The sequence below is a fragment of the Styela clava genome, chromosome 14 (assembly GCF_964204865.1).
Source record: "Styela clava chromosome 14, kaStyClav1.hap1.2, whole genome shotgun sequence".
Taxonomy (NCBI): domain Eukaryota; kingdom Metazoa; phylum Chordata; class Ascidiacea; order Stolidobranchia; family Styelidae; genus Styela; species Styela clava.
The window spans coordinates 2,642,634-2,668,174 of NC_135263.1; the positions used below are offsets into that span (position 1 = coordinate 2,642,634).

Consider the following 25,541-nt stretch of genomic DNA (forward strand, 5'->3'; position numbering starts at 1 on the left):
CGTATTCGATAATAAAAATATGTGGAATTTATTTCCATTTGTAAGAAATAGAAATTTTTAATCAGCAATATTTGTGCATTTTTAGGATTTAATTGCTACGTGTCTACCAGCTAGTGTAAAGCTTTGTCCAAAGTCGAAATGAAAAAATGGATAAAGTAAATGAAATATGGAAATATGTTTAAATTGTTTATGTTTGTTATATACCTCTATCATTTATACGGAATAAAAAAGTTTGTGAATAATCAATTTCTTCGAGTTATCTTGAGTTACATGACCAGGAGAACATTATTGGCATTATTCCTCATTATTGGCGCACTCGTAGTATGTGTACCAAGATGGCGCACAACATGATAACGCTAACCTGGTACACATACTACGTTCAGGTTGTGCGCCATCTTGGTGCACATACTACGGGGTGGTACACATACATTATTGCTTAAACTGCATTATTGCATTACATCTTAAATCATATTTTAATATTTTTTGTTCTATTTTGACTTGATAGTACTATTTAATATATTTAATATAACAGCTGATTATTTTTAGCAGCCTTTTCCCGATAAAATAACGTGAACAGAGTGGTGATATCATCTTACCGCCAAAGTAACGATTCTATCACCGGGACGAAATAGCGTAATATTATTTCCTTTTCCTGAACGGGTCATTTAGTAACAATGAATACATAACACGTTTCAATTTAAATAGGCACAACTTATTCACTTATACGTTTCACATATTTATTTTATCATAGTTCAACTAATTTAAAGCACTTTATATACCTTATATTGTCGTAATCAATTTTAACTAATATCTGGACAATAATATTTCTTATACCACGTCTTTCATCCCAAGCCAAGCGCTGTACAAGCATATGCTGATATCTAACAATACTTTAGGAGCTACAAAGATCGGTATATTTCTGTTTCGGCAATCCTCACTCGATTAACCCTGGGTAAGATGGTGGTATGAAATTTCGCTCTTTGAATTTTATTCTTATGATAACAACATGGCGTACATATATATACATTTTATGGTTCTCCCGAAGTATGTGTACCAAGGTGGCGCACAACCTGAACCCTAACTTGGTACACATACTATGTTCAGGTTGTGCGCCATTTTGGCGAACATACACCGGGAGTACCAATTTTATTTATCCACGCTTTATTTAAAAGTACTCTAAAAACATGTTATCCAGCACAACCGATTCTGCTTGATACATGCACGATCAATTTTAATGATTGAAATAAGATGGCCATGGTAGTCTAGCGCAGCGGTTCCCAAGCAAGAAACGGTTGGAGGGGCCACATATACTAGCCGCAAAATTGATTTTAACGCTATTTCGTTTGCATACTTTTCCTTCGCTAGAAAATTCCCCGTTTTCCCTAGTTGTATTATATGACAAGATCACCACAAAGAATGTTGTCCCTTTCTTTAATCATAATTGCATTTGGAAACTACCAATTGAAAAAAACGCTACAAATACCTTTTGTAGTTCTAACTTTTGTAGTTGGTTGGTAGGTCATCTGACAGTTTCACTGGACTGCGAGATAGCTGTTATAAACAAACGTATTCCAAAATGCCCAAGAAACGCAAATGTGGCGACAATTACGTTTTTTTTTTGACATCACTAAAGTAAGCCTAGAATGCGCGCAATTCTTGCATTGCTCGTATTTTGGCCACGAGTGCCAAAAGTGTGGGAACGAGCCATATGAGGTTACGCACATGCGATTGAAACTTAACTGCTTTGGCATAACAAGTCACACATCTCATGTCCAAATTCCTTTTTATGAGCCTTATTTAGAGTGATACAAAAGAAAAGTAGAAAACAATAAGTCTCGTTCCAAAACTAAATGTAATCGCAATATCAACAAACTCCTTGAAATTTTTTCTTAGCTAAAACACCGAAATATGGTTTGAGTTTAGTTGGGGCAGCATCATGCGGGCCAGATTGACATACCCAAGAGGACGAATTTGGCCCGCGGGCCGTAGTTTTCCCATGTCAGCGGTTGACGGTCAAGTGAGTGAATTTGGAGCTAATATTTGGTGTGTTCAACTGCAAATATTGAATCTACCTTCAAGTATTGATAGCTTTGTTGGAATTTCAAAATAAGCGTTCAACCATTTATGGAGAGACTCAGCATACATATATACCCCGCTTTCACACTACGTCAAGTCATCATACATTGTGAAATTGTCACCATGAACTGGGGGATCATTCTCATATACTCATTTTTACTTCTCTATTCAATTCCTTAACTCTTTAATAATATACCGGAGCTTCTTGTAATTTGCCTAGCTAGAGGTTTCGTTAACAAGCTGGATATTCAAGTACATTTATTTGAAATGAACGAAAAATATTTTTTTTTGTAGAAAAAGGCAAAATAACAGATGATTATCTGAGTTGTAACTTAAATAGTTTTCAGTTTTGCCAATCTTTATTCCCGCCGACATCATTACCGCATATATATATAGCTCACATTGCGATCGTACTCAAAGATTTGTATGTGTATAAAATATCGTGTGCTTGTAAAAAGGAAAAAGGTTTTATGGTATTTATTGAGAGCAAAAATGTACATGCTCTTTAATATTTATTCGATAGCTCCAGTTTACAAAAAATGGTACCGTAATCATTACCACACTATCTTAATGATAAATAAATTGATTTCGTGACAGAACGTTTCATAACTTTTCCGTTTCCGGAACCTCGTTTAAAACCAGTCAGCTCGAGTAGCGCTATAGCAATTTTGTCCTGGCCGTCGGGAAGTCAAGAGTGAAGATTCCTGTGTCGAATAAAAGAAGTTAGTATAACTATGTTTTATGAGTATTTTTGCATATTTGCATTAATATCAAACGGTGTGTGAGGAGCTACTTTTTTGAAAGTACCGATTTCGTTTCGTTCCCTATTTCCTTCGCAATTTTAGAGAACTATTTTAGTAAAATTTTTGTTTGCTATAAATTAAATATTAAATTGCCTTTCTAACGAAATTTTAACGAAAATAGTCCAGGGGTAATAGTTATCATAATTCTGTAGATCAGGTTGTGAAAGTCAAGTCAGAAGGGAAAGGCTGACTTGTTTATGATGCTGATCTAACGTGTGGTCTACCACACTTTGGGTGATATCTACTACCGTGATTTAGTAATATAGCGTAATGTTCACCACACTATACGCGAGATATATCTCAAGCTGGTACTTTAGCGTGAGATCTTAAGCTACTAGAGTAGCGTGGGGTCTACCACGCTATGAGCGAGATATATCTCAAGCAAGTACTATAGTGTGCGGTCTACCCAAAGCTAATACTTAGGCTTGTCCCTGGGAATGCGCTTTTCATTGGAATCCCATGAGAAGCGTCTAATGGGTTGGGACGGGATAGCAAACATTTATATTTCCCATGGGACACGTGAGATACCAAATACCGTATGATTTTCGGGAAAATGATAAAACATTTCCTTATAGACTTCGTGTCCATATATTTGAGCATAGCTCTCTTGTTAATTATAAAGAGAAAAATATATTCAGCATTAACAATATACTTCGCGAAGGGGCTGATGGACACATTTATATTAGTTATGAATATAAAGTTAATAAATTCCGTAAATTTTGTTGTTTTGCATGTCTCTTCGTACATGTAGTCCTATTTAGAAGACGATAAACCTAATTTTAACATTTTTTTTGAATTTTATTCCAATGGGAATCATATGGGATGGGATGGGACAAGTATAATTGATATGGGATGGGAATGGGACAGAAAAATATGTCCCATGGACAAGCTTGCTGATACAAAAGCGTGAGGTCTTTCACACTATAGCGTGGGTTATATCTCAAGCTAGTATTATAGTGTCATGCATTTTGCTTCTCTAGTGAATAGGATGGACACTTATATTGTAATCCTATAGCCAGCAGCGGCTTTCGACTTCTCGTTATAGTGCAATAATGAAAATACACTTCAAAAAATCGAAGTCAGACTTTCTATCTCCCTGTAATTGGAGTTTATATGCGGCGAGAGAAGCAAAGTTTAAAATTTTTTAACCGAAAAAATGATTTCCCTTGGTTTAAGACGCATTTTATTGCGAAGTGGTGTTTTATGTGATGAAACTTTCCACGCAGATTATCAATTTATCACAAATTCAAGTGCTGACAATAAACATTTGCTTTAATTGAAGTTCTTCATCTATTCAACTATGAGCAAACCCTAGTTCAAAATCTTCCAAGTTAATCCAATATATATATCCAAATACATTCAAGTACTGCTCTCGAGTAAAACGCTCCAAAGATGTTACTTATAAGAAAGAAGTACCAAAATCTCCACGATTCAGCGCGTTGTATACCAAAGCAATATATATAGCAATTTTCGTAGCTTGAAACGTATTTTTAACCGTCAAGACTTTCGAAAACCCATGTTTTACGACCTCCTGTCGGACCCTTCAGCTGGCACGCTCCAACTTGGTAATTAGAAATTGCTACCCATCCTCTCACCTTTTGAAAATTCTTGCAATGCCACGCAGGATAATCAGAGGCGCCGTCGTTAGCATATTCCTGACGCTGAGCACGATGCGCCACACCGTCGAGCCGTGTTGGCGAGGGTGTGGTCATTGGCTCGGTTCAAGTTGGGCTTGAGAAACCATTTATCGAAGACTCAAAGTAACTCGAGTATTCTAAATATAATAACTCGAAACGCGATATTCAATCTAGAAAGAGAATGACAATTGATGTAAACTCTCAAAAAAAGTTTGAAATTTGACTCGTCTTTCTTAGAGAATAGACTTCTGCAAAAATGTAGTTTTGTGTTCACAAACTTCTGCAATTTCAATTGTAAAATGTTTTCATAAGTTTTTCGTGATGATTTAGTAGTTGTCAAAATATGTCACTGAAATATATATAATAAAATATAAAGGCTAATAATAAACAAAATTCTCTTTAGTTCTTTCACCAAGTTCTTCCAGAAGATATAGCTCACACGAAAAAGCAAAAAAATGCTGAAAATTGGTAAAATTAAATTTTCTTCAGTTTAAAAAATTATACTTGGTACTTTACTTGATACTACTTGAAATTTTTCTCTTTATTGGCGAACACATTGTGGTTTTTTTTTCATTCCAGGCAATTTCTACTATTATTCATCAGTACCAATATAGTAGAGATGCCTAGAAAATCAATCCGAGGCGAGGTAGTTGTCATGGAATAAGAACCGGAAATATTTAATTCCGAATCCAATGCTGGCTCATTAGAATATGAAACACTTGAAAACTCAGTAAAAATTGTTTTGTTTTTCAGGTATTTTTGTTGTTTTCATCTTAGTTTGCATTGAGTATATCAATGCAGCAAATGTAAAATGCGCAGATCCTCGTACCCGAGACTTCAATGCAAAGGAATGCATAGAAAACACAGGTTGTTTGAAGTTTGTAGGTGAAAACATAGGCTGCCCCATATGCGAGTGTGATGATCATGCAGGTAAATATCTTTCTTCTGTTAAAACGCCTGTTCTGTTAGAACACAATATAATTTCTCACTTTTTTTAAATAAACGGGGACAATGAACTCAGACTAAGAGAGTGTATATATTATTGTGGTAGTGGATATTTGGTACGTTTTGCAACGTTTTGCTTCGTAATTCTATACTCATCAAATTTTTGAATTTATTATTTTCAGTATGGATTGACGACATGGTAGCCCGCTCCGACCAAGATCGGGCAGTTTGGCACAGGTTTTATCAAACCGATTATTATTACAACCACATCAAAAACCAGGTAAAATGTAGCTCTGTCCACATTGAAAATGATTTTTAAAGCGTATGACTTATCTGTATTTTCATTGCAGATTGAGTATCTCGCATTCAAATCGCATACCCCACTCCAGTCATAATGTAATAAATTGAGTAGACAATGTCTAACGAGAATAATTGGAACAATCCAGATAACCTATTGTATATCGTGACATATAAGTGACTGTATCGCATGGAAATACTGAGAAAGAAGCCAAATATCAAACTTTTGCAAGGAATGTGTGGCTGCAATTTCCACCACACTATTGAATGCCTTCACGGTGCTATTTAACGAAGAATACCTACTTTTACATATTGCCTCCACGCTTTCGTTTCGCTAAGCATGCCGATTACCTTCCGCGGGTCTTATTACATATGATCATTGCAGTAAGATTCGAATCTCATATCCCGAGAAGGGGAATAAAATTTCCGCACATGTGCGTTTTATAACAGTCAGCACGATGTGTCAACGCAGATTAACTGACACTTATTCCTCGTTCCATATAACAAATAAAATGAGAATATTTAAGCATAAAAGTGATTTCCCTTTTGTTTCGAGGTGGTATTTTATCGAATTTTAGGAAAAATTCTCCGAAAATTATCAATTTACCTTAAATTCAAGTGCTGAGATCAACAATTTGCCAACAAAGCTTTTTTCTATTCTATTTCGCAGATAATACTCTATCGAACAAGTCGTCTCGATACTTCATAAACCGGAGAAGCCTTAGGGATTTTAGTGAACATTATTTTTTAGCTACGGTATATTACATAAGCAAAAATGGGTACTCCTGAAGTATGCGCACCAAGACGTCGCATAACCTGATTCCTAACCTGGTACACAACCTCAGTTCAGGTTGTGCGCCATCTTGGTGCGCATACTTCAGGAGGTCCCAAGAATGTCTACGAAACATTCAGCGCTTGAAAATGAACCGGCAGTCTCGGTAACCCGCCCACAAAACAACACTTCCGTTATAGATCCGCGCGTTTCTATCGGTGTAACCCAGTGATTCTTAATTTTTTTGCTTGCGGCGCACTGATCAAATAAAAAAAATTTGCGGCACACTTGTGAAAAAATAAATTTAGCCTTAAACAAATTATTCTGAAGATGTTAATGCGATGTGTGTGCCTTTTTTATGAAACATTTTTACAGAGCCATAAAGATGCAAATGGCTAGATTATTTTGATGGCTTTTGCACCGATGATTGAATAGAATTTGTGAGAAGATAGACTCGTCCAAACTTGCTCTTCTGTTAGCCTAACAGGGTGGAAGGTGGACGTCTTATTCACAAATACATTATGACATAACAATAAAGTTACAATGTGACAATTACTCTTACTACAACAATATGGCAAATGCAATAATATTACCAGTCTAATTATGTATACTATAAACTCTCATAAGCTTGCTCTTTGCATGTATGCCGCCTATGTGTAATACGAATAGCTTATTTTCTAAAATTCCAAAGCTCCACTGCACACCTGAATTTTTTTGCACACAGTTAGAGAAACGCTGGTGTAACTGGCTGCTTGAGTGCCGGTTTAAACTATCAGCGGAGAACCTGAGAACCCACCGGCTGGTATTCGTACAAGATACTTTCTCGAAATAATACCTTTCTCCACTATTTGCTGTGTTGGTCCACGTAAACATAATTTCAGAATCACTGTTTCAGTTAACTAAAGGGTTCTTATGATGCTGCAGAAATGTAAATATCACGTTATAAATAACTGATTTTATACTCGACAGGGAAATGCTCCAGACGGTGCTCAAAGTGGCGCTGGAATAGAGACGGATTTACAGCTGTGGACAGTTGACAAAGACACAGAAGAAAATCCACTCGTACCATATGAACTTGGTGCTGTGAGTAAGTGATGAGTAATTTTAAAAGTGTTGATTTAAAAAAGAATTAGGTATGAGGTAGTTCTGAAACGCGAGAAGAATGAGTTACTCCTATAAAGCATAGTAATAGTGCTAAAGTTTATATTTGGTCAATTGCGAATACCCGATGATTCGGACGACCGTGACCAGACAAAAAGAAAGAAGAAGGCGGTGATTTTAAATTATTCGATTCCATTTGAATGTTCAATTCGGAGTTCTTTAGAATTAATTTTCGACTTTAAAGATATTACTTATTTCCGGCCTCTTAAATCCTTCAAAAAAACTTCTGTTGCAACTTGAATTCTACTCCACTACGCCTACACAATACTCAAGAGACAAGGGTCGGCAACATTTTGTCGCTCGCGGGCCAAAATAAAGGTTGCAAGTCATTAGCGAGCCGCACATCTTTTTAGAAAGATAAAAACCGAACGGATGGCCGATGAATCACATTTTTTCACACAGATCAAAAGTTTAATTTTTAGCAGCGCCCGAATATTTTGAATATTTTCTGCGCCATTAAACCAATTGCACTTAGCATCGACTTTTCTGCGTTTTGTTGCCATTTGTCCAATTATAATTAAAATATAGGCTCATTCAACGAGCAATTGGAAATCATATACTTGTTAGATTATAATATAATTTACACGTGTCTCAAAATAAATTTTGTTACGTAAAGGATATAATTGTCAAAACAGCTGTTTTGTTACTATAATTCAGAGAGGGGCCGTAGGGGGGAGAGGTGCCGTAAGTTGCCGACCCCGGCTCTAGGATGCCCGAATATTATGATAACTAATTTCGTTGGGCACTCACTAAACATTAAAATATTAGTGAACGGTCCAGGTACCTTTCCCATTTTAAATTTTGTAGTTAAAATAGTTTCAATTCGCAAATATCTCACACTAGGTTGAAACAGTTTACGCCAGTGCACGTCAACCGGATGTATAGCACACTCCGTGGTGTATTAACAACAAAAGAGTGTACCCCATCAATAGGGTCTACTGAATAGGTATAGAATACTACTATATTACGCTACTTTTAAATGTATTCACAGAAGATTGATAACTTGTCAGGAATAAAACACAACGTTTGAGGTTACACTGGTGCACAGCGTTATTTTTGGCGTTTCCCAAGTTTTTGTTATCTGCTCCTCATAAAACTAGGGCTGGGAATTTTAGGGAATCACCGATTAACCACAGCTTGGCGCTTGGCGTAATAACTTATAATTTTAGCCTATTACGTCACAATGGTTACAAAGCAATTTCGCGTGATCTTATCTCTCAAAATTAGTCCCGAATAGAGATAGTTTCGTGATCGCTTTGCTGCAAGAGATATGCAGCACGTTTCGGACATATGAAGTATTTTAGTAAATCCCGATTCCGTTATCAAATGTCATTTACGTGACAAATATTCAGTACTCGTCGTGCTATTTTTTTTAGAGATATCTTGAAGAAAAACAGCATCAACTACGCCCATTGAATAGACGACAATTTTTTTTTAACCGAAAACGAAAATTAAATTTATCATTGTCAAATTTTCATAATCAGCAATCTTAGTACTTTGAGTTGAATGGTCTATTGAATTAAACGACACAGTAGATTAATTTGCGATGTCATCGTCATTTTTAAAGAAGTTGTACATCATGAAGGTTAAAATAAATCTTAACCGTTAACCTATATAACCAAGAACGTATATTCTGGCTAATTATTTATCGATCTTTAGATCGTTAAGTATGTTGATAGGTATTTGTCTGTCTGTGTGTTTGTCTGTCTGTTAGATGCACGCGATATCTCACGGAGGCCTGGTTGAATCTGCTCCAAATTTTGCATGTGCATTTATCATATCTCGGACCAGAAGCCTGTTGATTTTGGATGAATTATGTCGTATAATTAGCGAGTTATTAATCAATTAGTGATGGGACACAAGGTGTCACTATGGAGTTAGAGTGCTGTTTTGGGGGATCCCATAACTTTCAATCGATAAGTCTTCGGTCTCTGACCGATATTCTCGTTTATTTGTTGGTTAGATGATGTATCCTTTGTTGTCACGCGACGACTTATGGCAACTGTAGCGCCTGTACGATCCCCATTCTGTCAGACACACTTTAACGAGGCATCTTTATTGTCTTTATCTTTATCTTTATTATCTTTATTGTGAATATCTTTATTGTCGACGATACGATCGCAATACAATAAAATGATCCAACCGGATAATTAAACAGTGAATCGTGATCTTATATATTAAATTAAGCATGCACGGAAATGTCCTAATCAGGTGTGTAACAAAGATGAAGTATATTAAAACTGATTCGTCATTGCGATATGGCTTTGGGCTATTTAACCCTAATTATGTCCAGTAGCAGAACTTGTTTTGGCGGTTTATAATTTTGAGAAATTCTGAATTATCTGGTTTTAATACAAATATTATTATTATTATTAATTAAAACAACAGTCAAAACTTAACAAAATAACAGGATTATCACTATAAACCCGTTAACCATTCCCAGCCCTACATAATACTTTTTGTAGCGCACCGATTAGTTCTCAACTGCACTCCTACAATACCGGAAATGGTTTGGGAAGAGTAACCTAAAAAATTGTAATTTGTTTTTGAATTTTGCTGGCATAATACGCGTGGCGGCCATTGTCCTTGTGGATATTATTTCTGGTGAACTTCTTGAATTACGATCATATTAGGTAAATAAGGGAGAGTTCAAAATATTCAAGTCTTATACTGCACTAAACGATGTTTCTATTTTCGTCCGAATGCACACAAAATGAAATTTCGAAATTTTTTACTCCCATAAAAATAATAAAAAGAAAAATCAAATAAAGATACGATACACTAATCCCAAATGTGCCATGAATTAAAGACAAAGATTTGGTGGAATTAAAGATCAACGTTCACATTCAATAAATATTGACAGTACTGTGCCTTTATAGACATGTATATCCTCGAAATATTTCGTATTCTGTCCAATTAGAATGCGGTATTGGAGGGGCGTACCATATTTTTATTTATGGATAAAAGGGTGTTACATTTCGAAAAAAGGTCGACAACACTGGTTTAATTACTATAAATAACTATGAATGAAAAAAGGTTATTTGCAACAGTTAGTTCAACAACTAGGATAATGTTTACATAATAATAGGAAAGCACAGTGTAACAATCGGAGTCATCATGACGTTATTTTCATCGATATTTCCAATGGCGAATATAAAATACTTCGATGGACGGATCTGGCCCGCGGGGCGTAATTTGCCCACCTCTGACTTACGCCTACTGATATATTAAAAATATACTGAGTTGTAAAAATTTACGATAAACTATATTTGTTTCAGCCGAAGCCGTTAGGCAACTATTTGATGATGCGATTGCTGATTTCAACGATAATACGTGTATCAGATTAGTTCCGCGTACAGGTCAAGAAAATTACATAAGAATTACGGGCGAAAACACTGGTTGCTGGTCCAATGTTGGAAGAGCGTTCACCCAACCAAATGAGGTTAGAATAATTAGAGGTTGCACAATCCACTTTTATATTTTAATATATGTTATGAAGCGTCTAAAAGTATAGGAATCTTTCAATAAAAATTCCATCCTATGCGCATTTTCATGAGGTTCTTCATATTATAAATTTCAAAATCTTCTGATGTAACAAGCTAAGGAGAGTTACATCGTTCACCCAAATTCAAGTATTTTATTACTGTAATGGGTGATGGCTTAGTCTATCGCAGCTTTGGGACTAATTTTTAATAGCCACAAATAAATTGAATATCTTGACAACTAATTTTGTAAAAATAAAACTGAAAACTGACAAATAACACTCAATACCATGAAACCAAGCAATGCTTACAACCATGGTTGATTGTCTGTCTAAGCGATAGAAGCGTTTGCACAAATTACAATTGTTTCATCACTGTTGACTTATTTGTGCTTGGTCGTTATTACGGAAATATACAAGGAAATTGTATTTATACATGAAATTACATTTACATTTTTAGCTCAATCTGGGACCTGATTGCGATTCAAAAGGCGTCATCATCCACGAAATCATGCACGCATTAGGATTTTGGCACGAGCAGTCAAGACCCGATCGTAATGATCACGTAATAGTCAATATTGAGAAGGTACAACCCGGTAAGATTTTTATTGAGAAAGAACGGGCAACCGTTTTGTCCTTGTTTTCTCTTCTTATCAATCATTAAAACCCGATAGGAGCATTCCCTTCTCCATCCCTTTAATGTTAGTAAATGTAAGAAACTAGTTCATTGGACATGAAGTGTACATATGAATCGTTTTTAATAATTATTAATATGTTTTTGTGCTTTTTTTATATGGAAACTCACTCGCCTTTTTATTTAATTACTGGACCAACTGCTTTGAAATTTTCAGAGGTTGAAGAATATAGTATTATAGTATTTATAGATTATAGTATTTTTCTCCACAAGTTAATTACTTATATTTATTTTGAAAAATTTTGTGGCCTCTAAGGAATTTCTTTTTTCATCTGCCATGACGTCATATAAAATTGCGCACCTTTTTTCAGACGGTTCCGGGTTTGCGTTAGTTTTTGCGATGATTGCGGTACCGGTGGTGTACTGTGACAGAATGCAAATCTGTACTACTTCGTGACCATATATTTGAGCATCATTCTCTTGTTTTCTTTGGACGATCAAATTTTATCTTTTTTTTTATATACCGAACAACCCAACCTTTCTTTCAAGCAACCCAAATTTTTCAAAAAATAAATTAGTAAAATCTCGCGAACGGGGGATATGCTCAAATGCTAAACGCATGTCGCGCTTCTATTTCCGGTAAACTGAAATGAAATTTTACATAAATTTCATCGTGTGCTAATCCATTGTATTTAATAGTGTAGATGCTGTTAAAGGACGCCATTTTGTTTTTCAGATGCAGTAAGCAATTTCGATATAGTACCAGAAATAGATTCTCTTGGATCTCCATATGATATTCAATCCGTGATGCACTACTTCTCTACAATATTTTTGAAAGAGGGAGAAACAGGATTTACTATAACTGATTTGAACGGCAACGAACTTAATACACAGGTGGGAATGGTCAACTACAGGGCTTTTATAGACTTTCCCCTCTTCCTGGATAAAGATGAAAATCAAATACCATGTAGCAAAAGTTTTATTGCAATAGCTATGAGTGTGCAAGATTTTTTCTTTTGAAAATTCCAATTCTAGCTCCATATTTCAAGAAATCTGAAATTTCAACCATCCTTTTTTTATTACTTCATTTTATTTAAATTCGACTCTTTAAACTTGGGACTCAGTGGGCATTCCTTGTTACGACTTTAACAGTGAATACCAAAATCTCACTTTACAATATTTTCTAATAGAGCACTTAATTAATCGTTGAATATTGTTTCTCTTTTCAGCAAGCGGGGTTCGCGGCATCTGATATCACGCAAATTAATGCTCTGTACAAATGTGGAGGTAAAGAATATTTTTTTTCATCGTGATTGTAGCATTAAGCCGGCTCAGCTACAGTGTGAGATCTGTCTCAAGCTGAAGGCTGGAGGGTCCGAAACCCTCCCTTCAAAGAAAAGCATATTTCTGTGTCTAACGCTCCATTTTACATTGTATAATCCCCTAACAGACATAATAAACACTCAACCCTAACCGGAACCCAGACTGAATCTGGTTAGGCGACATTTGACGGCAGCAGTATGCTCCGCAGCATTCCATTTCGGTTTCCAAATTTGGTTGGTGGTAATAAATATGCTGTACGTAATAAAAGTATTTGTAGCCCATCAAAATGCGTTGTGTATTTGAGAGACCGCACTCTGCACTTGTATATGCGCCACTGGTATATTCTGGCTAATCAAATACAATTATATTTGAGTTAAAAATTGAAGTATGGTGGAACACCATACACATTAGGCGAGTGTTTGAATTTAAATTATTTCAATTTTTTTTGGAGGGGGGAGGGGGATGGGGACTAACTCTATAGCAGCACCAAGAAATATTTCATTTGGTTACCCTTCAGTTGATTTACTCTCTGTCTTTCCGGCAGTTTGGATTGTATTATTTCAATATGGTGACAATCACTTTTCACAAACAAGTCTGCCGCGGGCATAAATTTAGAGTCGATGGACCTCGTAACTTGCCTGTGATGCATACATGGAGATTATATTTGAATGGGGTGGTTGCTGCCAATCTCAAATTCATTGACTTGTCTCAGAACCCAAATTTATTTGTCTTGGTTCGTTAACTAGTCTTTTTAAAACAAAGTCACCGTCTAGAGATTAATGATCTATATTTGTAAGTACACTAAGCTGCAAATAATATCCATATAACTTTATTCAGCTACAACAGTTGCACCGACTACCCAATCTTCGACAACTACTACGGAACCAACTCCTACTACAACCCAACCGACCACCACAACTCCTACTACAACCCAACCGACCACCACAACTCCTACTACAACCCAACCGACCACCACAGCTCCTACTACAACCCAACCGACCACCACGACTCCTACAACAACCCAACCTACTACCACGTCTGCTACAACGACCCAACCGACCACCACAACTCCTACTACAACCCAACCGACCACCACAACTCTTACTACAACCCAACCGACCACCACTACTCCTACAACAACTCAACCAACTACTTTCTCTGCTACCACTACCATGCCTACTTCAACAACATCGACGGCACCACCTACTTGCAGAAATAGGAGATCAGACACCACATGTCAAAATAAGAAAGATAAAGGACTTTGCTTTTACAGAGCATGGAGAATGAAAAAAAAATGTGAAAAAACGTGCGATTTGTGTGGTCAGTAAAATGAGAATTGTTTACACTATGTTAAAAAAAAGCAATTTTGTTTTTACAAGTGTTTGGGTTTCTCTACTAATCGGGCGTTCTTCTAACTAATTTTTAATTTTATCCCCAATATTGATACATTGTCAGCAAAACAGTTTTTGATCGCATTATTCAATAATCTATTGTTTTCCTAACGACCCCTAACAAACTTAGCTTTTAAGTACAGGTTCTCTCAAAAGCGTTGGATATCGTGGTAGAGTCGATATTCCTTATCTTTACTTCCAAGTTTGCAAAGTGAAAACACTCCAGGGGTCACACAATACTACGCACGTAATGTCATCTTTTACTTAAGTAATGACGCATCTAGAGGAACATGCGTAATAATGCGAACTCTTTGGCTTGGATATGCCTTCCCCGACAACTTGCTGACCCAGGCGGCCGCTCTGAAGCCCTGCACTGAGAGCCACAGATATATCTTCTGGCAGATCTATTAATCCCGTTTACCTGACCTTAAATACAGTTCAAAATATATAATCTCTCGTAAAAAAAGTAATCACAAGTTTTGAACGCTTTTAAATTTTGCACCAATGGATAACAACTGAAATTCCATACCACCAGTGAATACAAGCGTACTATTTTTGGACACGAAATTTACATATGGGTCGTTTTGGTATTATCCCGTTGTTGTTATGCTTGGTATTAAAAAATCACTTTTCACGTTAATTACTGGACCAATTGCTTCAAAATTTTCAGTGGTCAAAGATTGCACTTTTCGCCATACGCTTGTGGCGGTTCCGCGTGTGTGTGTGACAGATTGTATACCCTTACTACTCTGTTTTGGTCTTCGTGTTCATTGATTTGAGCATCGCTCTCTTGTATATACGACGCCACGCTTCCGAATTGATATCTCACGATGTGTTAGGAGTTACTTTTATTTGGAAGGATCGAATTGTTTCGTTTGACATTGACTACCCTATTGTTTCAACTTTGAATGAAGGGGAGGCATGGAATTTGAAGCCGAAATGTGCGATGATATCAAAGGACGTCTAACGCTGTTCCCGCTGGGATATATTACCGTCCATGGGTTTCTCTCCACCAATTAGAATGAAAACCACTATATCAGTGTCAGGGCCGGAACATGTATTTTAAAGTTCCTAAGCACTTGAGATTAGAGCGTTCTGTATATAAATAATATTAATAGTGAAACTGATGGTCTATGTTATCTGAAATTGAATAAGTGAGTTTCAGTGTTCATTACGAATTGAGGGTCAAGTTACGATTAATTAGCATGATTGTTTTGGAAACAATTTTCATGCGCACAAACATTGATAGATGATACTTTATAGTCAAAACAACCTGAATTGTTTCATTAAACACTGGTGCACCATCGAATAATCGTCTATGAAAATTTCCGGGGTCCCAACATCCCTTGGTGTTCAAAGCAAGTTATTTTGCTTAATGATTAATTCAGCACTGCCTATGCGTAGATCAATAATACGTTTGCCTTTATGTTAGGGTTCGTGGAGGAATCATTTTTGTACATAATTTTCTAACACCAAAATATTTTTGACCGTATCTTACATTCTACAGGTTGCGAAAATAAAAAGTCAAAGAGAAAATGTAGAAGAGCTTGGAGGGATAATGATAGATGTTTTCTCGATTTCGATTGGGCTTTGGAAAACTGTAGATTGACTTGCAGACTCTGTGGATATGACGAGAGGAGTGAGTATAAAAACAAGATTTTTTAATTGTAAAAGAATCTTGAGTCAGATTTATTTCATTTTTTCGGAAACGATTTGAAACCGAGATCCATAGTCTTTAAAGTAGTATAATTACGCACAACGCTTCAAATCCGGCACGATGAGTATTCCAATTTGCCCGCCTGAAGCTGTCTTTCAAACTAAAACTAAATTGTGATGTTTTAGCTGAATTTGTTGAGATTTTGATTGAATTTAGTTTTGAAACGAGGTTTATTGTTTTCCACTTTTGCTTTTGTAACACTGTAAATATTGTTCATAAAATGTAACTTTTTACGTCACACTTACATGGCCCTCCAGTCTAGGTGGGCAACATTTTTGACCCCTGTTCCATCCCTTCTCTAATTGATACTCGATCCAGCATTTCTTTAATCTGGAATGATCGAAAGTAGCTGACGAATTACTTCCTGCTTCAGCGGATGCAAAGTGTTTCACTTTATTTTAAAATTTCCCTACTTTCAGAAGTATGAATTTCCAACTTATCTTCCATAGTATGGGAAGTCTCGCGGGGTTTGTGACCATGCGTTGATTAAACATGCACGGCGTAAAAACGTTCAAAGTTTCCGTGTATGTCTCTAGTATTTGGAATAAACTGAATCTTCCTATTCGGAATATTTCTCATTGACCTTAAATCTCGGAGTTGAAAAAAAAAAATAGCTTCGACTACCGACTCTAGATTATAAAAAATTGGATCTTTTTTAGAAAGCCCTCGCCAAAAAGTAAAGGAATTACGGTAGTAATTATCCAGTTGTGGTTAGGAATGCAGATTGCGCTGGAAATTTGGATTTTTAAATAACTTTTAACTCAAACCTTAACCTTAACTGAATAATTAATTACTAATTTGTTATTTTAGAACGTGGCGGGGTGTTTTGCTCAAATCTCACTTATTTTTAATTAGCTGCGAGGGCTTTGTACAAAAGATCCAAAGATTTGACTTCAACTTAAGCTCAGAACCAAATTTTGATGATAAATAAAACAATGGCACTTGTAAGCCTTATTTGATAGCCCGTTGAGAACCAAAGTGAATGCTTTTTAAATTTATCTGAACAAAATACAAACATACCAACACTACTCAGACTCGCTGACTAATTAATTGAATGCTAGTTTTGTGAGATGGTGGGCAAAAATTTCTGGAACCGCGATTTTAAAATTAATTCCAAAATATAGTTAGGCAACCCAAATGCTGCCGTACCGTAAATATGGAAATCAATAGTAAGAATCTGTTTCGTGGAGAATGAATATAATTTATTTCGCACTCATGTTCTAATTTTATTCAAATTGCGTTATGCTATGTTTCAGATACCTGCAAGGATTTACACCCTTTTTGTGATGACACTTACTGCGATGAAAAAGCCTTGGCCTGGTCAAAAGTGTACTGCAAGAAAACTTGCAATCTATGTAATATTAGTGATTGAAACAATTTTTATCCATAACATAATTTTTGACAGGTCTGCCATGCTGGCCATTATAGCTCATTTAATCTACTGAAAGTATCATTTAATTGGAATGGATATATAATGGTGCATCCTCTTTTGGTGTTACTATAACATTAGATCAACCGCCATACGTCACCTTCCCGGGTGCAGTTACGTTTAATCTGTTTGAGTCATTTCTAGAATATGTACAATTTAAGGCGCTCCAGAAGTATGTGCACCAAGATGACGCACAATCTGATAATCTAACCTGATACACATACTATGTTTAGGTTGTGCGTCCATCTTGGCACACATGGCACACATACATATCGTCGCTAATTTAAATTCATAAAAATAAGTAAATTATATTCGGGGTAAAATTATCACGCTATTGTACCAGCTTGATGTAGTTATTACGATATAGCGAGGTACACATCCTAATAGTACTGTATTGAAAAAAATATTGCGCACTATAGTGAGATAGGCCTTATATAAATGAATGAGCTGCTCTTTTTGACGATATTTTAAATTTTAAAGTTGGAAAAATTAGATGACTTTTATATAAACCAGCTTCCAGTGTTGTTTTCTATGATCAGTTCAAACTGACAATTGACAGAATTTTTAAAATGTGAACGAGGTTGTGAAATCCTGGTGGATGATGTCAAATTATATGGTAATAATTTAACCGCTCATCAAAAATACTAACCGCCCTGAGCAAGACCTGACGAACAGGCACTGGTGTGTGAAAGGGGTGCCACTTCGGTATGCGATCTCACTTGCTTAACGTGAAGGACATTCTACCTGACCATATTAAAAACTGGAATCACACAATCGTCAAGATCGCATATCAAAGTAGCACTGAAAAAGGTTACCATGCTTTGGACTGGCCAAAAACATTCCGGGTTTTGCAATTCTTGTCTGATGACGTAAAATCTGGTCTATGAAAAGGAAAATTTAATGCGGCTCTTTGATACAACCTAGTGTCGTGGCGATGTCTCGCTAAAACATTACTAATTAATTATAATATATTATTCTTCAAAATCCTAATTAGATAACGGAACCTTGGCTGCCGCTGCTAGATAAACAACTTTGGTTCTCCGCGGTTTCTTTCCCCAGTGAAATTATGTTCTTTTCCTTTTCGCATATTTTTTTGCATTGTATCTGTTTATTATTTTACTGGTTGGAAAAAATATACCTGACTATGACTATATCCAATTCTTCATTTCTAAGCTGATAATACTATATTATTATATTCGATTATAAAAATATGTGGAATGTATTTCCATTTTCAAGAAACATGTTTTCTTGATTTACAATATTCTTGCTTTTTTAAGGCTGAATTGATACGTGTGTCACAACTAGTGTAAAGCTTTTTATTTTATAACTGAGTTTAAAAAAAAAACAGGTAAAGAAAATGAAAATTTGAAATATGTTTCACTTGTATATGTTTGTTCTATAACTCTTTCATTTATACGGAATAAAAAAGTTTGTGAAAATTCCAATTTCTCTGATTTATCTTGAGCTAATTATTGGGATTTTTGCTAGGACATCATTGCATGTGAATAAAAAAAACTGACAACATTAACGGACATGAAGCGTTGAAATAAAATCTCTTCATGCTATGGCAAAAGGCAGTGGTCTCCAGTCTTTTTCCAAGCGATACAGATTGAATAAAAAATATGTATTGTATAATCCTGGGGCCGAAGGATATGCTCAAATACCAAACGACATGTAGTGCACTTAAGACCAAAAAATTAAAATACTAATATGAAACAATCATTTTCACATAACATTTGTTATACCGAAAATGACTTCAAATTGAAAAAGCTGCGCTTTTTTGCCATTCGCGAGTTTCTGAAATTGTGGCGTGGATTTATTTAAGCAGAATGGATGCTCCCAAAATTTTAGTCTGTGATATTCAGGCGGCTAAGCTTTGGGTCGCAACGAATAGGTTGGGAAACACAAAAGGTCAGAGGGCGATTCACTCGTGAAGGATTACTAGGCTTATGTTTTAAATCATAGTCACTCAAACACACCCCCAAGAAAGGGCTATGGGGTCGGAGTTCAGCATGTTCTCACGGAAGTCGGAGTTGTACTTTCAGAGTCACCGAAGTCAGGAGTCAAAATTGCAGTTTCATTAGTCAAAATAAGTCAAGACATTCTACCAAATTCAAACTCAACATTTGATTTTCTCAGGATCCAGAGTTGGAGTCGGAATTTTTCACAATCCGGAGTTAGTAATCGGAGCAAAAACTTTCCTCGGCCGAGAGTCGGTAGAAGACAAGTATTTTTTCAACCCGGAGTTAGTAATAGAAGTCCTAACTTTACTCAACTAACAGTCGGTATGAGACAGGGGCGTAGCCATTAACTTCAGAGAGGGTGTTCCAAATTTCAAATTGCCGAGTTGGATCGTAATAGTTAGCGGGTCCGATCGAGGCACGAAAAACGTGGGTTTCCATAAGTTTTGAGGGTCTAAAAAGTGTTTCAAGTTACGAAAGATCGCTATATATGATATAAATAAAATATTTTATATACATTTTATAAGGGGGTTTCATCAGCTTCCCGTTTTGGCTGCAAAACTGGGGTTATCATTTCGAATTTTTTCGACTCCAAACCCCTTTTCGTGGATTTTTTTAGGTGAAACTAAATTTGGATCATTACGCATAATTAATTTACGCTTAAACTTCATTTGATTTTTTCTCTATATATCCTAACTCAAAATATTTCATCAAATTATGTATACAAATGCACAAAAACGATATTTTTATGAAGCCCCAAATCTGTGGGCTTTAATACCAAAAAAGAAGTTGAAAAAAAGGTTAAAAATTTATTTTAGAATTTTGAACTTTGAACTTTTGTAAAAAAAACTTAAATTCATTTGGTGGTGGATAATTACTTGAAAATTTTCAAATAAAATTGTTTCGAAACGTCAACATCTTACTTGTGGTAAGTGTTGAGTTTCCGAAAAAGTTTCATTTGAGAATATCGCAAATAAGTAGATGCTTGTCAGCTCAACGCCACAAGTGAGATAAATAAAAAAAAACAAGAAATGCAACTGTCAGAGATGCTTCTCAAATATCTTATAATCCCGCCAAGTAACGTGGTCCGAACATTTTGAAAAAGGTAAATGCCGTTAATCAGCGGTCGACAACCTACGATCTTACTTCAATCCGTCCCGCTACTCTTCACTGAATTATAGTAACAAAATGGCTGTTTGACGATTATATATATTCTTTACGTAACAGAATTTGGTGAGGCTTTGGTGAACTAATAAGCACTGCAAATACCTTAAATTAATTTTCAATCACAGTGCCTCATTACTGTTATCATTGATTTTATAAGATTATTACACAACCCGCTATTAACAGAAGTAGTGCGCAGGTAGCAAATATGTTTTGATGAAATCTATTCTTCTGGACATATTACCTTAGAAAATCTTCGGGGGACTGATGGGTTAGAATCGAAGATTTTATACTTTACGGCGCATACTACTAGGCAATCTCGACCACAAACTTTTCGTGGCTGGAGGTTTATCTTGTTTATTTACCAACTTTTTATGCCAAACAAGCTCAGGATAAATCAGTCCTTGACAAATTTGACTGTTTTTTGCTTGTTTTTTCAATATATATTGGGTGACTTCAATCCCGTCTGGATTAAACATTTTATAAGTATTATCTCTTATGTTTCTGTTATTTTGTAGATTATCTTCAACACAGAAATTAGCAATTTCTTTCTTCAATCTATTTAATTCCGTTAGGTCATTTTCGAGTCTATGTTTTCCATAATTTTCAACTTGACGCCAAAAGGTTTTATTATAATGGTTGTACAAAGCCCAATCGGCCTTGTTCCATTTATATATTAAATCTTTGACGTCAGCTGTCACGTGCTCCACGGTTGATTGATTTCGCGCGTTCATTGATAAATATATAATGTCCTTCATATCCCAACATAGTAAATCTCTAAGCAAAAGTAATGAGATGTCGAAAAACTCTGATATTAGAACAATGTCGAACGTTTTTTCAATTTCATCGATTGCTTCGTTGATATATGTGTCATTTTCTGATAAATTGTCGAATCCGAGGTCGAAAAACATTCCGTTTTTCCCAAACCACCAGAATCTACCGTCTCCACGTCCCTTGAAATACCTGCAAAAAGAAGAGATGTTATTGTGTAACTGTAGAAGTATAAGCTCAAATAGAGGCGAGAGAATTTTAACTGATTACAAAGATATTGACGCTTGCCACATTGTGCCAAATATCATTCGAAAACGAATTATCGATCGAGTTTGAGTCCAGTAGGATATAATTACGAACTAGTCTATGCGGGTTTGGAGGAGGACTTACCGATATCTTATATGCAACGTCGAATCAGTTAACCACGATATGATCACGCAATGCAGACTGTACTATTACGTCGGTATATTGGTACATTCTCAACAGCTTGATGCCAATTAGGTTATAATATCTCGACAAGGAAGGCAATTTTTCGTGGTGAAAATGTTGTCAAATTTTCGGGGTAAAAAGTATAAGTCAATAGTTAAACGAGTCGTTTTCACGTATAAGCATCGAAATGTTAGTCTGTTAATACAAACGAGTCGATATAAACATATTAATAAAAAATACTGTTTTGTTCTTGGAATTTTACTGCATCAGGGCAGGTCAAGGGTTTTGAAATCCATGACATCACAAATTGATCCGATATTCGTCAGACTTGCGGTAATTCCAACCATAAATAAGTAAATTTTCGATGGCTCAAACCTACCATTGATTTTGAAAGATATTAAAAAATTCTTCTGTAGTTAAACGGCTTGTCCAGGTCCGAAGAAGGTGAATGGCTGTGAGTTGAATTGTGGGGTCTCGTGTCGTTTCGTACCACAATACCTTCAAGTGGGCGTGACGCAACAATTTTTTCTAATGTCATTCCTAATCCCCACATGACTACGTCATTTAAAAATTACGTCATTACGAAGTCACAGTGACGTTATAAACCCCGCCAAAATACACGGATGGTCTAAATTTCTAAAACTTACTGGGTTGGATTTCTGACATAATCAGTCAAACCATTTTCGCCACTAGCTCTACTGAAAGCCGGAACGTCTTTTCTCAAGTAGTGGAACACAGACTCGAATTGTGTTGCAGGATCCCGGAGAATGGTTAAATAAACGGTGTCAGACGGAAGAACGGAAGCAATCTGAAAAAAAATTAAAATACGGTTATATAAGCCGTCTCTCTTTTGCGGATTTTTAATGGCCCCTTGGTTCTAAGTATGGTGTAAATAAATGAATAGAGTGTCCATAAAGTTTTAAAATAATTTAAACTTGCAAAGAGAATTTATCGATATCATATCTTGTTACGGCTCTCACAGAATGTAATAAATGAGGTAAAATACTTAAAGAACTACTGATTAAAAAACAACAAACCAGGTTGAGATATATTGAGAACTAATTTCATAAAAAAATTAAAACTGTAAGGGGACTTTATGAAGAATATTGTTGGACTATTCAGCCTATTGGTGCATTGGACCAAGGTAAGGAGGACTAGTATAAATATATACTGTTGAACCATTGCGCCACGAACTAGTACTGGATTTAATGGACAGTGAAAATAGGCGCAGTGGTAAACGGGGATTGGACCTTTGACAAAAAGACATAAATCATGCTTTAGTAATATGCCACTATTCTAAACAAAAAATATCTGTTATATAAAATCTTTATTCGAACTTCCTGAAGTATGCGCACCAAGATGGCGCCGCACAACCTGAACTCAGGTTGTGTACCAGGTTAGGGTTCAGGTTATGCGACATCTTGGTGCGCATACTTCAGGAGTACCCTTTATTCAGACACTGAGCACGAATGTTGGCGCATGGTATAAAAAACATGATCGCCATGTCAACGGTGTTAACCCCCTGTGAGTTCAAAGCATAAAATCTTGCTGGGATGATTATGTATGGGAGAAATGGAGTGCACGTCACGTACGCTCTCTTTGGACTCCCGCCTATCAAAGTGTATGTATCTATAACTGGATAGATGTTGCCATGCCCCAAGAAATAGGGAGGAAATTTTACTTTTCATTTAAAGTAGTTCCACTCACATTTTCTGCCTGTTTCAGCTGTTTGGTATTATTGTAAGACATTGTTTATGCACAGCGGTTTTATGCATGGTGAGAAAGGCGGAGATCTATATTTGGCAAGGATAAAAATATAATAAAAAGACTGAGAACAACTGCTTTAACTAAACAGGTAACCGGCCTCTATGCATTTAGTTAATCGCCACATTATCCTTTCGCGGAATAAATATTCATGTTTATGCACACATTAGCCGAAACAGAGATTTTGTGCATAGTAAGAGGGAATAAAAAGATACAAATCGGGCAAAATAGGGAAAGTTGGAAACCCCTGCCATTACTGGGCTAGTAACCTAGCTTCATAGTAAGTACTTCGGTGTCAATTTGGTATCTGATCGTTAACTTGATATAATTTCACATCAAATCGGCACTAATCTACTATACTGTCATGGGAGAAATATCAAAAGTTCTGATTGATTTTTTTCCATTCAACCTTACTTCTTTCTTATTGAAAACCATATGATGCAAGAGCATGTTGACATTTCTTGATTTTGGCACCGGCATCATCATTGACTTCTTGAACGGCGTTCCAGAATAATATCCGAACAAAATATCCCCCCCAGTAGGTAACCCGACAAAACGATCGTTGTCGTAGGCGAATCGAACTAAAATATTCTGCAATGTAGAACTCCCAGTTTTGTGAGTTTTAAGAAACATCAAATTCCGCTTAGGTCCGTTTCTACAGTGTATGCTGGTGGTTGAATTCATGGCCCTAAAATAAATCAATATATCAGTCAGTAATGTAATATTAGTTTAACAATGCAATGAATAACAAACAGGTTTTGACGATCAAACTTTGTAGCAGATTTAAACTTGAAGTTAGTGAATTCGTTTCTCGGTCGCCACACAATTTAAACTAATATACCTAGTTTAGTTTTCCCTGCTCTTCCTCAGAAGCGCTTGAATAAACGTTTTCAATCGAAGAAGAATTCCTTCTCAGGGAGAAATTCGTCTTTTTGGGGGGATAAAATTTGCTTTGTATTTGATGTAAATTACTAATATTTTTTAGTTTTTTTTTTCATTATTACCATAATACTTGTTCATGGCCACGAAATGGGAGTGCGACTTGCGCTTAACGCTAACTAAAGATCCATTAAAAATTGAATGTATAACTTGAATATAGAGAGAGAAACAAATAATTCAAAAATAGATTTGTCAATTTAAATTGTTCTGGAACACGAAAGCCACGTCTCATTGATTGCGGCCATTCATATGGCCATTGGATCGATTATCGGGCAAAATGAATCTTATAAGTCGAAATGAGAATTTCTCAAAATATTTAGTAGGGGTGGGTCCCGCGCAATTCGATTTGCATAGGGCCTCGTCATGTTAGGGCTGGCTATGACAATATTGGAAAACGTGAATACATTGATAAGAAATGGTCATTAAAATGAACTACTGACCTTCCATAGTTTTCCCAATCCAAGCCCAACTCTATTCGTATTGACCGCAGGTTTCTGTTGTACAAGTCCAGATACAAAAAATAAGGAATAACGGCAATGCAAGTCAACAATATTAAAATTAGCAATGGTTTTCTCATGCTTTGTAGCATGTTTACTGGTGAATATTTATCTTAAACTCTGAAAATGTATTGAATTTGGCATTTTTAGTTGGAAATGGTAACTAAAAGAAATTAATTGGAAACTTCGTACTTTATAGATTAATACCATTAGCATATACTATCACATATCAGAGACTGATTACTCACTCATTTCACAGAGATTTTTGAATGCGAAATAAAATGAATATAAATGTAAAAGTTTTCATTTGTGTAGCAGTTTTACATATATACTTAGGTTTTCTTAAATTC

The 25,541-nt window shown here is 35.9% G+C and overlaps 2 protein-coding genes across 2 annotated transcripts; one reads left to right on the forward strand and one right to left on the reverse strand.

Annotated features, from left to right (window-relative positions):
- The first annotated feature begins 2,722 nt into the window (after positions 1 to 2,722).
- On the forward strand, positions 2,723 to 18,785 carry LOC120341234 (uncharacterized). Its single transcript, XM_039409711.2, has 12 exons — positions 2,723 to 2,798; positions 4,920 to 4,984; positions 5,270 to 5,446; positions 5,644 to 5,741; positions 7,500 to 7,617; positions 10,970 to 11,133; positions 11,633 to 11,768; positions 12,543 to 12,700; positions 13,036 to 13,093; positions 13,967 to 14,449; positions 16,028 to 16,159; positions 17,494 to 18,785. The coding sequence occupies exons 2-12, from the start codon at positions 4,972 to 4,974 to the stop codon at positions 17,607 to 17,609; spliced, it is 1,653 nt and encodes a 550-aa protein (XP_039265645.2). The 5' UTR covers positions 2,723 to 2,798; positions 4,920 to 4,971; the 3' UTR covers positions 17,610 to 18,785.
- Positions 18,786 to 18,968: 183 nt separating this feature from the next.
- LOC120341235 (galactose-3-O-sulfotransferase 2-like) lies at positions 18,969 to 25,334 on the reverse strand. Its single transcript, XM_039409712.2, has 4 exons — positions 25,135 to 25,334; positions 24,170 to 24,443; positions 22,639 to 22,799; positions 18,969 to 21,754 (listed from the first exon to the last, which is right to left on the reverse strand). Exons 1-4 carry the CDS (start codon positions 25,281 to 25,283, stop codon positions 21,079 to 21,081), a joined length of 1,260 nt encoding a protein of 419 aa, XP_039265646.1. The 5' UTR covers positions 25,284 to 25,334; the 3' UTR covers positions 18,969 to 21,078.
- Positions 25,335 to 25,541: the final 207 nt, after the last annotated feature.